Source organism: Rattus rattus, chromosome 1, assembly GCF_011064425.1.
Source record: "Rattus rattus isolate New Zealand chromosome 1, Rrattus_CSIRO_v1, whole genome shotgun sequence".
In the NCBI taxonomy this organism is placed as follows: domain Eukaryota; kingdom Metazoa; phylum Chordata; class Mammalia; order Rodentia; family Muridae; genus Rattus; species Rattus rattus.
In genome coordinates, this window is record NC_046154.1 from 40,770,132 (window position 1) to 40,784,062 (window position 13,931).

Genomic DNA, 13,931 nt, shown 5'->3' on the forward strand with positions numbered 1-13,931 from the left:
ACCATGGTACCTAGTAGGTTGGGGCTCTGATCCTCAACACTCCAGAATCTACTTATCCCAGCTGCAAAGGCAGAAGAGTTATGGAAAACCTCTGTGAGGGGAGCAGAGTCCAGTCCCACTTTACCCAACTCTATCCTGGTTTCACCCATGTTCTGCAGAGAGTTTATACTTTGTCTGCCCTACACCTTTTTAGCCCCTTGTCTACCGACACAGGGTGAAGAAGCGCGGCCAGAGATGAAGGGAATTTGCTTGGGGTGCTGGGCTTAGTGGTAGGAAGGCAAGCAGAGAAGAGAACAATTCCGTGACCTTCTGTGCCAGGCCCCAGCACCATGACGGTGTCTTACACTCTCAAAGTGGCAGAGGCGCGCTTCGGAGCCTTCTCTGGCCTGCTCTTCCGCTGGAGGGGCAGCATCTACAAGCTCCTGTACAGAGAGTTCCTGCTCTTCTGCGCCTTGTATGCTACACTCAACATCACCTACAGGTGAGGGGCAGCTCTGAGCCCTGGCCTACGGGGACCTGTGCTGCCCGCCTCCTTACAACCAAGGTTCCTGCCTGATATTCCCTAGGCTGTTGCTGACCCAGGAGCAGAAGCGTATTTATGCCCAGGTGGCCCGATACTGCAACCGCTCAGCAGACCTCATCCCCTTGTCCTTTGTGCTGGGTGAGGCCTCCTTCTAGTTTTCCCTGGTATCCTGACCATGTTTTCTGACCTTCAGGTTGGCATGACAACTCTGAGCAGCGTGGCCTGCAGTCAACCAATAGACATAAGGGCTAGAGCCTGGGCCCACAGTTTCTCTAGGTCATAACTTGCCTGTCATTTGCTGGACCCTCAATCTTCACTGGCACAAAGACACTCGCTGGCTTTATATCCCCACTCTGGGTATCAAACCGAATCTAGAGAGAAAGGATCCCTACCCTCATGGGGAAAAGGTCACAGAATCAATAATTACCTGGCCTCAAATCCCACCTCCCTCTTCCCTGGAAGTTTGTATTCTCTGACTCCTCCTGGCCTGACTTTTCCTGCAAGTTCTACTTCGAGTGGGACTAGAAGGGCACTAGAATCCAGTGTAGTTTCTCAACCCCTTTCAAGTGCCTGGGCCCTTTTCTTTCTGTCTCTGTTACCCATGGTGACTCATTAGGTTTCTACGTGACTTTGGTGGTGAACCGTTGGTGGTCTCAGTACACAAGCATTCCACTGCCGGACCAGTTAATGTGTGTCATCTCAGCCAGTGTGCACGGTGTGGACCAGGGTGGCCGTTTGCTACGCCGAACTCTCATCCGCTATGCCAACCTGGCATCGGTTTTGGTGCTACGTTCCGTGAGCACCCGTGTACTCAAGCGCTTCCCCACCATGGAGCATGTGGTGGACGCAGGTGCTGGCAGGTTGAAGCCCCGGGGTGGGTGGCTGGATGCTGTCATCTTGGCTGTCTTCCCGTGATGGAAAGGTCTGACCTCTAGGGGGCGCTCCAGGATTCCAGGGAGGCCAATGGGTTTAAGGGAGAACAGCCGGTTACTGGATCACTGGCGCCCCATGGCGGCAGAGGATTCTGTACCTTACCTCCTTCACCCTGGTCAGGTTTCATGTCTCAGGAAGAGAGGAAAAAGTTTGAGAGCTTGAAATCGGACTTTAACAAGTACTGGGTGCCTTGTGTCTGGTTCACTAACCTGGCCGCTCAGGCCCGCAGAGATGGACGAATCCGTGACGACATCGCTCTCTGTCTCATACTGGAAGTAAGTCAGTTTAGGATCTGGATCCTTGGCTCTCCTTTCTCTAGCTTCAGAATATTTTTTGGTACCTAAAACTTACTAGGCACCAAGTATACACCACACACTCTTTTGGGCTGAGGGGATATAGGATTCTTCTCCATAGCTCAAGCTTGTCTGGAACTCATTATTTAGCCCAGGCTGGCCCCAAATCCATGGCAATTCTGCACTGTCTAAACATTTTGTAATCATGTGCTTACATTGGCTCAGTCCTCAAACCAACCCTCGGAACAAGTACTATTATCACCCCCTTCCACAGGTAAGGAAACTAAAGCCAGCTCCAGGTCCTCCTCCTTTGTCTCCTCTGCCCTCCCTCATCCTCTTTTTCTAGGAGCTGAACAAGTATCGGGCCAAATGCGGCATGCTGTTCCACTATGACTGGATCAGCATCCCCCTTGTCTACACTCAGGTAACTACCCAGCTCAGGTGTCTGTGAGTGTCCTGAGGCGTGGGGATACCAAGGGGCAGAAAAGTCTCTTCACATGGGCCAACTCAGTCAGCATTGAACAATGAGGATCATCCTCAAAAACCTTCCTCCCAACCCATCAAGATAGCCTGCCAAGCATGGCAAATCACATCTTTAAAATACCAACACTTGGGCTGGAGAGATGGCTTAGCGGTGAAGAGCACTGACTGTTCTTCCTCCAGAGGTCCTGAGTTCAGATCCCAGCAACCACCGGGTGGCTCACAACTATCTGTAATGGGATCTGATGCTCTCTTCTGGTGTGTCAGATCGTTACAGTGTACTCATATACGTAAAATAAATCTTTTTTTTAAAATTTATTTTACTTATGGGTACACTGTAGCTGTTTCCAGACTCAGGACCTCTGGAAGAGTAGTCAGTGCTCTTAACTGCTGAGCCATCTCTCCAGCCCCATAAAATAAATCTTTTTTTTTTTTTTTTTTTTTTTTTGATTTAACTGGGCACGAACCCAGGGCCTTGACTTGCTAGGCAAGCGCTCTACCACTGAGCTAAATCCCCAACCCCATAAAATAAATCTTAAAAAAAAAACAACCAAAAAAACAAAACAAAACAAAACAAAAAAAACCGGGTTGGGGATTTAGCTCAGTGGTAGAGCGCTTGCCTAGCAAGCCAAAGGCCCTGGGTTCGGTCCCCAGTCTCCAAAAAAAAAAAAAAAAAAAAGGAAATTGAGAAGCTCCAAAAAAAAAAGAAAAAGGGGGGGTGGAAGGTTTTAACCCAACACTTGGGAGACAGAGGAAGAAGGATATCTGTGAGTTCAAGGCCAGCCTGGTCTACATAAGCAAGCTCTAAGACAGGCAGGACTATATAGAACTCCTATCTCAAAAAAAACAAAAAACAAAAAACAAAAACAAAACAAAACAAAAACAAAAACCCAAAAAAACAAACAAAAAAACCAAACGAACACACAAAACAAAACAGAACAGAAAGATGAACCTGACCCTCATGCTACTGCCATCCAGCCTCATGCTTAATTGTCAGACTTCTCCAGGCCCTCAGAGACAGAGCCAAAACTTCCTGCTGTCCGAATGTCCAGCCCTGGCTTTTCCCTCTTCAGGTGGTGACGATAGCTGTCTATTCCTTCTTCACCCTTTCCCTGATTGGCCGCCAGTTTGTGGAGTCAGACAAGGAGTCCTCTCCAGCCCCGTGGTACCTGGACATGTTCGTGCCTCTCACCACATTGCTGCAGTTTTTCTTTTATGCTGGTTGGCTCAAGGTGAGTATGGCATCCTATTTGTAGAGGTGGGCACACAATCACTACCAGGCTGCAATGCTGGCAGTAGTGGGTAGGGAGACTTGGCTGGAACACACCATTTTTGCAATTCATAGGTGGCTGAACAGCTCATTAACCCCTTTGGTGAGGATGATGACGACTTTGAGACAAATCAGCTCATAGACCGAAACTTTCAGGTTAGGTGTGGGGTAGGGGACTGAGATCAGAGATAGGCAGGAGTGCAGAGAAATGCTTGTCCCACTGCTTTCCCCTCTGCTGGCCCAGGTGTCCCTGCTCTCTGTGGATGATATGTACCAGAACCTGCCTCCCACTGAGCAGGATCTGTACTGGGATGAGGCTCGACCTCAGCCACCCTATACGGTGGCCACAGCTGCTGAGTCACAACGTCCTTCCTTCATGGGTTCCACTTTCAACCTGCGGTGAGTTGGGATCTGACATGGAAACCGATACTTAGTCTCTGACTACCCTGTGGGGTTACAAACAAGTCCTTTAGGAGTTATTACATGTTTTTGTTTGCCCTGGTGCCCACAGCATGAGTGATGACCCGGAGCAGAGCCTGCAGGTGGAGGCATCTCGGAGGTTCGACCTGCCAGCGCCGGTCACGCAGACCTCGCAGACCCCGCTGCTGGGCCGCTTCCTGGCTGCAAGAGCGCCCTCACCTGCTGTAAGCCTGCAGAACCTCACACCTGCTGCACCTGCGACCTGGCGGTGAGGAGGCTGAGGGCCGCATTGAAGAGGCTGTGGATGAAGGATCTGAGAATGAAGCCATGGAACCCTGAGAATCCTCTCCGCGGGTGGCTCGGCCCCTCTTCCCCAGCTTCACTGGGTCTTAACATACACAGCTTACAACTTTTCTGGACAGCGGGATTGGCTGTTGGGAAAGATTTGGGGACAGCCCTTGAAAGCAAAGCTGGAGTCCGAGCTGGAAGTAGGGTTGTGTCTCCATTTAGCATGAAAAGCTAAATATTTATTACCTTCCCTGTTGCCAGGCATTGGAGCTGGGCCAGTGGTCCAAAGAACTGAGGGAGCATTTGCTTCCCTGAAAAGTCTTGTCTGGTGCCTAGCTCCACCCCCAGCCTCTGTGCTTCGTTTGATTTAGTCTAGGGTGTTCAGGAAGTGGCATTTCCAGCTTTACGATGATGCTGTGCTACTAACCTGGGATAGCTATTTCAGAATCTTACCCCAGTAACTTCACTCACTCCAAAGGCAGGTCAGTGGGGGTGCTGACTTTACCTGTAATGCTGTTCTTTCGTTAGAATGAGAATATATCCATCACTTTGTTGTGGAATTATGTTTAATTTGGTACTTGCCTAGGATATTGGTGGGATATCTATATTCCCAGCAATGGTGGCCCACCATTATGAGCATTTGGTTCATGGAGACCAGAGTTGTAAAAAGCTGACCTCCCCATGCCTCAGCCTTCTAAGCAGGTAGGATTACGGGTTATGTCGATGTTTTCAAAAATATTCTTGTACATGAATGTTTGTCACACAGTGTCTTAACTCCTGGGACCTCAAAAGTCAGTTGTGAGCTGCCCTGTGGGTCCTGGGAACTGCATCTGAGTCCTCACTCATGAGCCACCCCTCTCTGTCCCTCCAATTTTAAAATGAAAATCACACTCTTATTTATCAGTATGTGTATGTATACACACGACTAGAGATCCTTTATAATTCAACCCTGTGGGTTCCAGGCACTCACCCTAAATACCAAGCTAGCTCGTTGGCCCTAGCGGCAATTGTGAGTGAACCTGGTGGGTTTGCTATGTGTGTGGGGCCAGAAGTCAATTTTTTGGGAGTTTCCTCCTATGCTTCTAGAAATCAAATTTAAGTCACCCAGCTTGTATGACAAGTGTTTTCACAGGCTGAGCCACTTATCCAAACCTTAAGCGTACAATAGCACAGCACAGTGACAATACATTTCTACATAAAATCCCAAGACTAGGATTGGGCTATCTCTCCAGCCCCTACACATCCACCTCCTTGAAACCTTTGAGCTTTACAACTGTTAAGAATAAATCCCAAATTTGCCTTGATGTGGGGAAGGACAGCTAGTGAGTGACACAGCTCACTGAAGAATGCTTGATTAATATCCATAAAGTTCAAACAGGCAAAGCTCGGCGGCACACAGCTACAGTGAGTGGAAGATCAGGAGTTACAGCCTAGGCCATCTGAGAACTTGTTTCAATACAACAAAACCATAGGTTTTGCGCAGAACAACCTGACGGCACATACCTGCTCTCCTTCCAGCCTGAAGGCTAAGTAAGGCAAGATTACCACTGAAACCAACCTTGGGCTGAACTGAACCCAACCTTGGGCTGGAGAGGGCACACTCAGCACTGGAAAGTGCTTGCTGGTTGGTGCTGTCCCAGGACTTGCTTAGTCCCCAGCACCCAATCAGGTGGCCCCTAACCATCTGTACTCCAGCTCCTAGGGACTCAACATCCTTTTCCAGTGTCTAGGGTGGGTGCACACAGAACACGGGAGGGCAGTGGCTCAGTAGGTTAAATGCACTTACTGCCAAGTCTGACCACCCAGATCTGACCCCTGAGACTCAGTGAAATTTGTCCTGAGGTCAGTGAGCCCCCCACAAGCCCGCCAATTCTAAGGACTGGAGAGAACACTCAGCAGTTAAGAGCACTTGCTGAAGACCTCTGACCCCTAGCACCACACAGCAGCTTATGTCAGGGCAGTGCACACATGTGATGTACACTCCAGCTGGCAAACACCAAACACACACACGTAGAACAAAAACCCTTAAAAATCCTGTGCTGGGGCTGGAGAGATGGCTCAGAGGTTAAGAGCACTGACTGCTCTTCCAGAGGTCCCGAGTTCAAATCCCAGCAACCACATGGTGGCTCACAACCATCTGTAATGAGATCTGATGCCCTTTTCTGGTGTATCTGAAGACAGCTACAGTGCACTCATTTAAAATAAAATAAATCTTAAAAAAAAAAAAATCCTGTGCTAATAATTGTTGAGACCGGGGTTGGGGATTTGGCTCAGTGGTAGAGCGCTTGCCTAGCAAGTGCAAGGCCCTGGGTTCGGTCCCCAGCTCTGGAAAAAAAAAATAATAGTTGAGACCAAGGTGGAAGCTCAACGGAGACCAAGAACGGGCGGCTACCACTCACCACACCTAACAGTTTACAAATGCTCCCTAGACAGAAGCTGGAGGCCTGCTCAATGCCTGTCTAAAAAGTGTCTTTTATTCCAGCATTCAGGAAGCAGGGGGATCCCTGTGAGTGTGAGGCCAGCATGGTCTACCAGAGTGAGCCCCAGAAACCCAGAACAGGTTTCTCTACATGGGAAACCCGGTCTCAAAAACTAAACCCCCACTGTATTAGGTTAGGCGTGTTGGCACATACCTTTAATTCCAGCGCTGGAGAGGGAAAAGGGAACTTTGATATCTCAATTTGGTGAGGCCCATTTCAAAGGTAGAAGACATTCCCCTCTAATCTAACCTTCACACCCATGCCCCACCCCAAAAGACAGTGCTGCTCATTACCTGGGGGACGGGGAGGAAAGGGAGCTGATTTACAAGTGAAATAATTCAGCAGAATCAAATATTTGCTGCTAAAGCCATCAACAACAGTCCTTTTCCATATAAGGATCTCTTGAACTGCAATTGCCCTGGTGTGGCCACCTAAGGCCACCAAGTGTGTCTGCCCCAAACAAAAACCCTAGTGAGGACGCTTTAACCTGTAATCTAGTTTTGCATAAAATTATCAGCTGTACAGTCCTGTTGAGTACTCCTAAGACATCATTTAGGATTCCTTACAGATAACTTTAAAAAATATACTAAAACCTTGACCACTGAGAAGATTTTCAATGTCAAAGTCCCCAGACTTCCCAGGAACCTGGCTGGAGGTGTAGCCAGCTTTAGACTCAAGATTAATGCCCAGCACACACACCAACCAGAGAACCCTTAACACCCAGGTCTACAAGGATAGGGACAGCCTTTCTAGCCCGATAATGCAAGCATGATTTAGACTGCACCCCAATACTGCTGGAACTCAGCATATTAGAGTTTATAAGCCTCTGCCACACCAAAGAACAGGGGTACCAGCTTTACTGTGTATCGTTCTCACAAGTCTGGCCTTTGAGGACTAGGCACAGCTGTAAAGATAAATTTCCTCAGTTTTGCTCAGAGAGCAGGAAAAAAACATCTATCCAGACATGCAGACAATATACATACAGAACAGCAAACACCTTTATTACACGAGCTATGACAGTTTATTTGCCTTTCCGGGCTTTGATCTTCCGCAGATAGAACTCCAGCTCCTTGCCTTCGAGCACATAGCCATCTGCTCTGCCACACTGGCCTGGTCTTGAGGCAATACAGGCTGAAAGAGAAAAGGGGCAGCCCTTGGTAAAAGGACAAGAGACTCCACACTACCCTACCTGCCCCCTTAGAAGCCCACACTGGCCTGATACCCAGAGGGCAGGTGTTGAGGCCAACTGTCTCCTCAGATACACTTCATCCTCACTTAGAAGTCAGCAGCAGAACTGGACAAAGTTCTCATCACTGAGACAGCACCACCAGCCAGGGCATCACCCCCCTCCCCCAGCTACAATGTCTGCTCCCTAACCTCACAGCACATTACTAACCACCTGCACTGAACCCATGCACCCCACTGAACCGCCACACGCCCATTCTCCAACCCAAGAGCCTCCTCACCGAGAAGCTTGCCCTGCTGGAACTGCTCCTCCAGAAGACTGCTGATTTTGGCATTTTTTTTCCTTTCATCATATTTCTTCTGAATTTTCTTTGATCGTTTTTTGTTTAAAATCTCTTCCTCCTCAGGAGTCTGAATTAAAAAAAGAATGGATTTGTCACCAGAAAGGTCACAGCCTCCTTGAACCCCTAAGTCCCAATGCTTGCCTTCTTCAGCACTAAAGTATTCATCTCATTCCTTCAGTAGCAGAACTGGACAATATTTTCATCACAAGAAGGCGCTCCTCCCCCTCAACCCCTTACAGGAAAACAACGCACCAGCTTGGCCCCCTTCTTGCGGCCCAGGGGCAGTGCATAGTGGGACTCGTACCACTGTCGGTACGGTGTGCTGTCAATAAGCACAATGCAGTTCTTCACCAGGGTCTTGGTGCGGACAAGCTCGTTATTGGATGCATTGTAGACAACATCAATGATCCTTGTTTTGCGAGTACAACCTGCACACAAAGAGAAATTCACAATTAAGGGGCCGGGGCACTTAATGTGTTCCAGGCCCACATGTGACATCCAGTGCACACACACCTACCCACTTCATGGCTTTACCTCCCTTCTCCCAGGAAGGGCAGAAGGGCCTACCCAGCCTCAGTGCCTATCCTCTCCCCTCCCCCGCCCCTCCCTTTATTACTGAGATCTCTAGAAATTAAGATCATCCCAAAGAATTCTCCAACCACCTCCGGGTCTTTCGGCGGGGAACAGATCCAAATACTTCAACACCTACTTACACTCAGAGCCCCAGGAAAAGTTCCCCACATCCAATCTCAGAGCACGATACTTCTTATTGCCTCCTCGAACTCGGACTGTGTGTATGCGGCGAGGGCCAATCTGGGAAACGCAAGGAGACCAGAAAGATGGTCATCAAGAAGAGCGGGGACTGGGAGAGGCACCCGAACTAGACGGAGGTAACAGTCAGTGTAACTATGACAAGTCCTTGCATTGGCAAGTGGCATACAGGTGACCAAGACGGCCAGAACCACGCCTAAGGATACTTTTTCATCACTCTAGTTACCTCCAAGGAGAAAAGCCAGACCACTCAAGCACAGGAACAATTTCAGTAAAAATATACCAAGCTTGCATGCAGTATTTATGTGCCCATTCCCAGGCCCCATTAAGACCCTGAGGTTGGTGATTGGGGCGCGCAGACCCCACTCTTTACTCAGCACGTGGACACATGCCCAGTCCCTAGTACTGAGAATCAGGGCCTCATGAAGGTGACCACAGCCACTCATGTACCCTGCAACCACGCTGTAACCCAGGCAAAGGCGGTCTCTCCCAGGTCTCCCCCCCCCAACACCCGCACGCACCTTAGTGTTGGCGGCCGGCCGTCCCAGCTCATACTTCCGCTTCTTATGGTAGGGTTTTCTCTTACCCCCGGTCTTGCGGCGCTTGTGCCAGTTGTCCCGAGAGATGCCTGTGTGTGGGAGCGAGGACGCAAGCCTGAGCAACCGGGCCTCGGTGCCGGCGACTTAGCCCGCTCCCGAGCCCAGCGCTGCGCGGGCCGCACGCTCAGCTCTCCAAGGTTGGCTTCCCCACGACGCAGTCGGGAATGTGCAGCATACCCAGGTGTCATCATCCGCGTGCGGCCCGCGGCAGCCATGTTGGACCGCTCGCAGCCCCGAGCCCCGGAGGCGGCCGCAGCGATCTCCGCGGCCCAAAGCCACGGCCGGCCCTTGCCACGGCTGCTGGTGACCCACGGTCGGGCCGAGCATGCGCCTGGCCGGGCTATGAGGCAGGATGGAGACGGATGGAGCTCGCTCCCCGCGGCCCGACCCGGCGCACAGCAACACTCACCCATCGCTCGGCGCTGGCTGGAAAGAGGAAGCGCAAAGCTTCACGGTCCGGTTTCTAAAACGCAGCCCCGCCTTCTTTACGTCTCTTCCGGCTGCCGGGAAGGCCCTGGGGCCTCAGCGATCCAGGGACGCAGGCACACAGGAGGGTGGGTCGTGCGGCGTGCGAACTCGCGGACCCCGCCTCAAATCTCTTGACCTTGGGCGGTCTGGAGGGCGGGCTCGTCGCGCTTTAAGCTGAGGTCCCCGCTGTTGTACTTACCTTTTGAGCTTTAAAAAACATTTTTTTCAGACAGGGTCGTAAACTAGTTTCCTAGAGCTGAAATTAAAGGCGTACATCACCGTTCAGTGACCTGTTTGTTTTTTCCAGTTGGTTAATTTTAAAATTACACATGGCAGAGCATGGCACATGCCTTTAATCCCAGCTCACTGGAGGCAGAGGCAGGCGGATTTCTGTGAGCTTGAGGCCCGGCTGGCTATAAAAGCGAGTTCCAGGACAGCCAGGCGAAACCCTGTTTTAAAAAAATGAGGGGCTGGGGATTTGGCTCAGTGGACAGCTTACCTAGGGAAGCAAGGCCCTGGTTCAGTCCCCAGCTCGAAAAAAGAACAAAAAAAAAAAAAAAAAAAAAAAAAAAAATGAACAACTGCGTCGTGTGTGTGTGTGTGTGTGTGTGTGTGTGTGTGTGTGTGTGTGTGTGTGTGTGTGTGTGTGTGTGTGTGTGTGTGTGTGTGTGTTGTGTGTGTGTGTGTTCCAGGACAGCAGAGCTTGTTACACAGAGAAACCCTGTCTTAAAAAAATGAACTCGTGTGTGTGTGTGTGGTGTGTGTGTGGGAGTTCCAGGACAGTCAGAGGGACCGTGTCTCTGTGTGTGTGTGTGTGTGTGTGTGTGTGTGTGTGTGTGTGTGTGTGTGTTTTGTTTGTTGGGGCGGAGGCAGTGGGGGTTGGGGGACGACAGGGAGTTCCTGACTGGAGCAGACAACCTGAAGGAGTCCATTAGGTTTCCTCTCACTCCGTGGGACCCAGGGTCTTTTGGTTTGGGTTTGGGTTTTTTTGTGCCTGCTGCTGCTAGGAATAGAAACTGCTGGATACCAGGCAACCAACCTACCGAAAACTTCAGACACACCAGAAGAGGGCATCAGATCTTATTACAGATGGTTGTGAGCCACCATGTGGTTGCTGGGAATTGAACTCAGGAGCGGTCAGTGCTTTTAACCTCTTAGCCATCTCCCCAGTCCCTGAAATACATTTTTAAAGAATGATTTGTCTTCATTTTATGTGCATTCGTGTTTTGGCTGCATTCCTGTCTGTATTGCAGACGGTTGTGAGCTACCACGTGGGTGCTGAGAATTGGACCCTGTCCTCTGAACGAGCAGCCTCTTAACTGCTGAGCCCTGGGGTGCACTTATGATGAGGAAGAAATACTTTAGGTGCAGCTACTCAATCCTGTCTGGTCAAAGCAGGTGTAGAAAACAGTAACTATGGGGCCAGCCAGGGGGTTCAGCAGTGAAGGTTCCTCTGCGTTTACACCGTGGAAGGAAGGAGAGAGCAGACAAGTTGTCCAACAAAATAGTAAATGAGTGGTTGTGTCATGTGAATACTTGCATTTGAGTTTCTTGTAACTTTCACGTTTGTGTCTTAAAAATAAGTTCCTGGGCTAAGGGGCCCACAGACCTGATGAAATCAAAATGGATGGTTCGAAGGCACTAACTCAAGTGGTATAAAGCTTGCTTAGCACATCAAAAAGTGGTAGGTAGGTTCGATACTCAGCCCTAGAGTACACTTATTTAAAGGCAGGGTTTCTCCGTGTATCTCTGGCTGTGCTTGAACTTGCTTGGCCTAAGACTTAGATATCTGCCTCTGCTGGGATAAAAGGTATGAGCCAGGCATTTAATCCCAGCACTCAGGAGGGAAAGGCAGTCGGATCTCCGAGTTTGAGGACTGCCTGGTCTACAAAGTGAGTCCAGAATAGCCAGGGCTATACACAGAGAAACCCTGTCTCAAAAAAAAAAAAAAAAAAAAAAAAAAAAAGTGGGCCTGAACCCTTTGTTTGCTTTTTAAAAATAGTATCACATTCTTTAGCCCAGGCTAGCCCTCAACTGGTGATAGTTCTTTACCTCAGAGCTGGGATTATACAAGTTTGAGCCACTGGGCCAGATCAGACTGTCAGATCCTCTGGAATTGGGATTACAGGAATGAATTGTGAGTCCCTGAAGCACTTGTTTTTTAAGAGAACCTGAGTTCAGTTTGCAGCACCAATCTTTCCAGAACTAAAACTGTTTTTAATTTCCTTTTCAGATTGCTAATGCTGCCAAGTAAGAGATACGCATGAATTTTGTGTGACCATACACAGGGTCAAGTCCACCTGTGAAGAGAGTGCCAGAGCTTCTACTTTCCCAGTTAGGACCCTTCACTCCTTTTATCCCTGGGCAGAATAATGCATTTGTGCATAGAAATAGTAATAAAAAGTAAGTTTTCTTGAGCCAGGCCTGAAGGCACAAGCTTGTAATTTGACATCCAAGAGTGTGCATTACCACCCAGGGTTTTTTTTTTTTTTAATTTTTTTAACTACTTTATGTATATGAGCACACCGTAGCTGTCTTCATTCACACCAGAAGAGGGCATCAGATCTCATTACAGATGGTTGTGAGCCACCATGTGGTTGCTGGGAATTGAACTTAGGACCTCTGGAAGAGCAGTCAGTGCTCTTTTTTTTTTTTTTTAAATATTTTTTAAGATTTATTTATTTTATGTACATGAGTACACTGTAGCTGTCTTCAGACGCACCAGAAGAGGGCATTGGATCTCAATACAGATGGTTGTGAGCCACCATGTGGTTGCTGGGAATTGAACTCAGGACCTCTGGAAGAGCAGTCAGGGCCCTTAACCACTGAGCCATCTCTCCAGCCCCCCAGTCAGTGCTCTTAACCACTGTGCCATCTCTCCAGCCCTTGATATGCTGGCCAAGAACTCACAGTAGCCCAGGCTAGCCTTGAACTCCTGGTAATCCTCCTGTGTCAGCCTTTCTGACTTGCAGAACTACAGGAGAGCTACCATACCCAGCTTTTCTGGGTCACTCTGAACTTGGGATGTGCCACAGCATCCCTCAAAGCTGGAGCCCTTCAGTGGTGAAGAGGGGAACACTAATCCGCTACATGCAAGTCAGAGCCACCACCAGTGCCCCCGGGCTGGATTGCAAGCTCTTGGTCCAGGAGGCAGAAGGTCACGTACAAGACACAGGTCTGTAGAACATCACAGATCGTAATTACAGCAGGTGTCCAGCAACTTCTGCAAGATGGGTGCCATGCAGAAGCAGGCTCAGAAACTACAGGGCCCAGACCTTATGGGAAGCTCACTGGTATGGCTGGGAGATCCAGCATCCACGGGAATGGTCCGTGGGAAGAAGTAACTTCTGCGTATCACACAGAAACTAGATGGAGGATTTTAGGAAGGTTTAGGCCAGGCCTGTCTGCCCTAGGTGTAAACTTCACATCCCTTCAGAGGAGAGGCAAAGCCTTTCACCCCTTGGTTTGTGGCCTCAGTCACTGTTTTACCCAATCTGAACACATGGTCCATTAAAATCCTTTAGAAACACCTTAGCACTGACTTGCTGAATTCATTCTGACATCTAAGTCTCTTGTGCCCAAACACCCATGCCTTTAAGCTTGGTTCCTCAGTCCACCCAGCAAACACTACAATAGTGGTGTTCCCTTCAGATGCCTTTCTCTTTGGGAAGTCAAGTGCTTTCTTGTCAGTGTCACCAGTTCTTCAACCTGTCCTGAGCAGACTAAGCCTGCTTAGCATGTTAAGTCCTTGCTGCTTTGTGGCTAGGGCTAAAGAGCAGGAGGCAATGTCACTCCAACCCCACTCACTTCCAGGTCCTGGCCCCAGAGACCGGAGCACAGTACACATCTATGGAGACAAGGCAAAGGCTGCAACTCT

At 49.4% G+C, this 13,931-nt stretch overlaps 2 protein-coding genes and 4 non-coding genes across 6 annotated transcripts; 1 reads left to right on the forward strand and 5 right to left on the reverse strand.

Moving 5' to 3' along the window:
- The first annotated feature begins 329 nt into the window (after window positions 1-329).
- Best4 (bestrophin 4) lies at window positions 330-4,191 on the forward strand. Its single transcript, XM_032888460.1, has 9 exons — window positions 330-481; window positions 567-661; window positions 1,140-1,373; window positions 1,577-1,731; window positions 2,096-2,173; window positions 3,303-3,461; window positions 3,575-3,655; window positions 3,744-3,898; window positions 4,011-4,191. Exons 1-9 carry the CDS (start codon window positions 330-332, stop codon window positions 4,189-4,191), a joined length of 1,290 nt encoding a protein of 429 aa, XP_032744351.1.
- A 3,475-nt stretch (window positions 4,192-7,666) lies between these two features.
- Rps8 (ribosomal protein S8) lies at window positions 7,667-10,102 on the reverse strand. The gene is made up of 6 exons (XM_032899876.1): window positions 9,996-10,102; window positions 9,509-9,615; window positions 8,930-9,029; window positions 8,469-8,644; window positions 8,154-8,283; window positions 7,667-7,818 (listed from the first exon to the last, which is right to left on the reverse strand). Exons 1-6 carry the CDS (start codon window positions 9,997-9,999, stop codon window positions 7,709-7,711), a joined length of 627 nt encoding a protein of 208 aa, XP_032755767.1. The 5' UTR covers window positions 10,000-10,102; the 3' UTR covers window positions 7,667-7,708.
- LOC116890452 lies at window positions 7,937-8,006 on the reverse strand. Its single transcript, XR_004386644.1, has one exon. It is a non-coding gene; the product is annotated as a small nucleolar RNA SNORD38 (small nucleolar RNA).
- On the reverse strand, window positions 8,359-8,426 carry LOC116890453. Its single transcript, XR_004386645.1, has one exon. It is a non-coding gene; the product is annotated as a small nucleolar RNA SNORD38 (small nucleolar RNA).
- Window positions 9,108-9,211, reverse strand: LOC116890454. The gene has a single exon (XR_004386646.1). It is a non-coding gene; the product is annotated as a small nucleolar RNA SNORD46 (small nucleolar RNA).
- On the reverse strand, window positions 9,704-9,782 carry LOC116890445. The gene has a single exon (XR_004386638.1). It is a non-coding gene; the product is annotated as a small nucleolar RNA SNORD55/SNORD39 (small nucleolar RNA).
- Window positions 10,103-13,931: the final 3,829 nt, after the last annotated feature.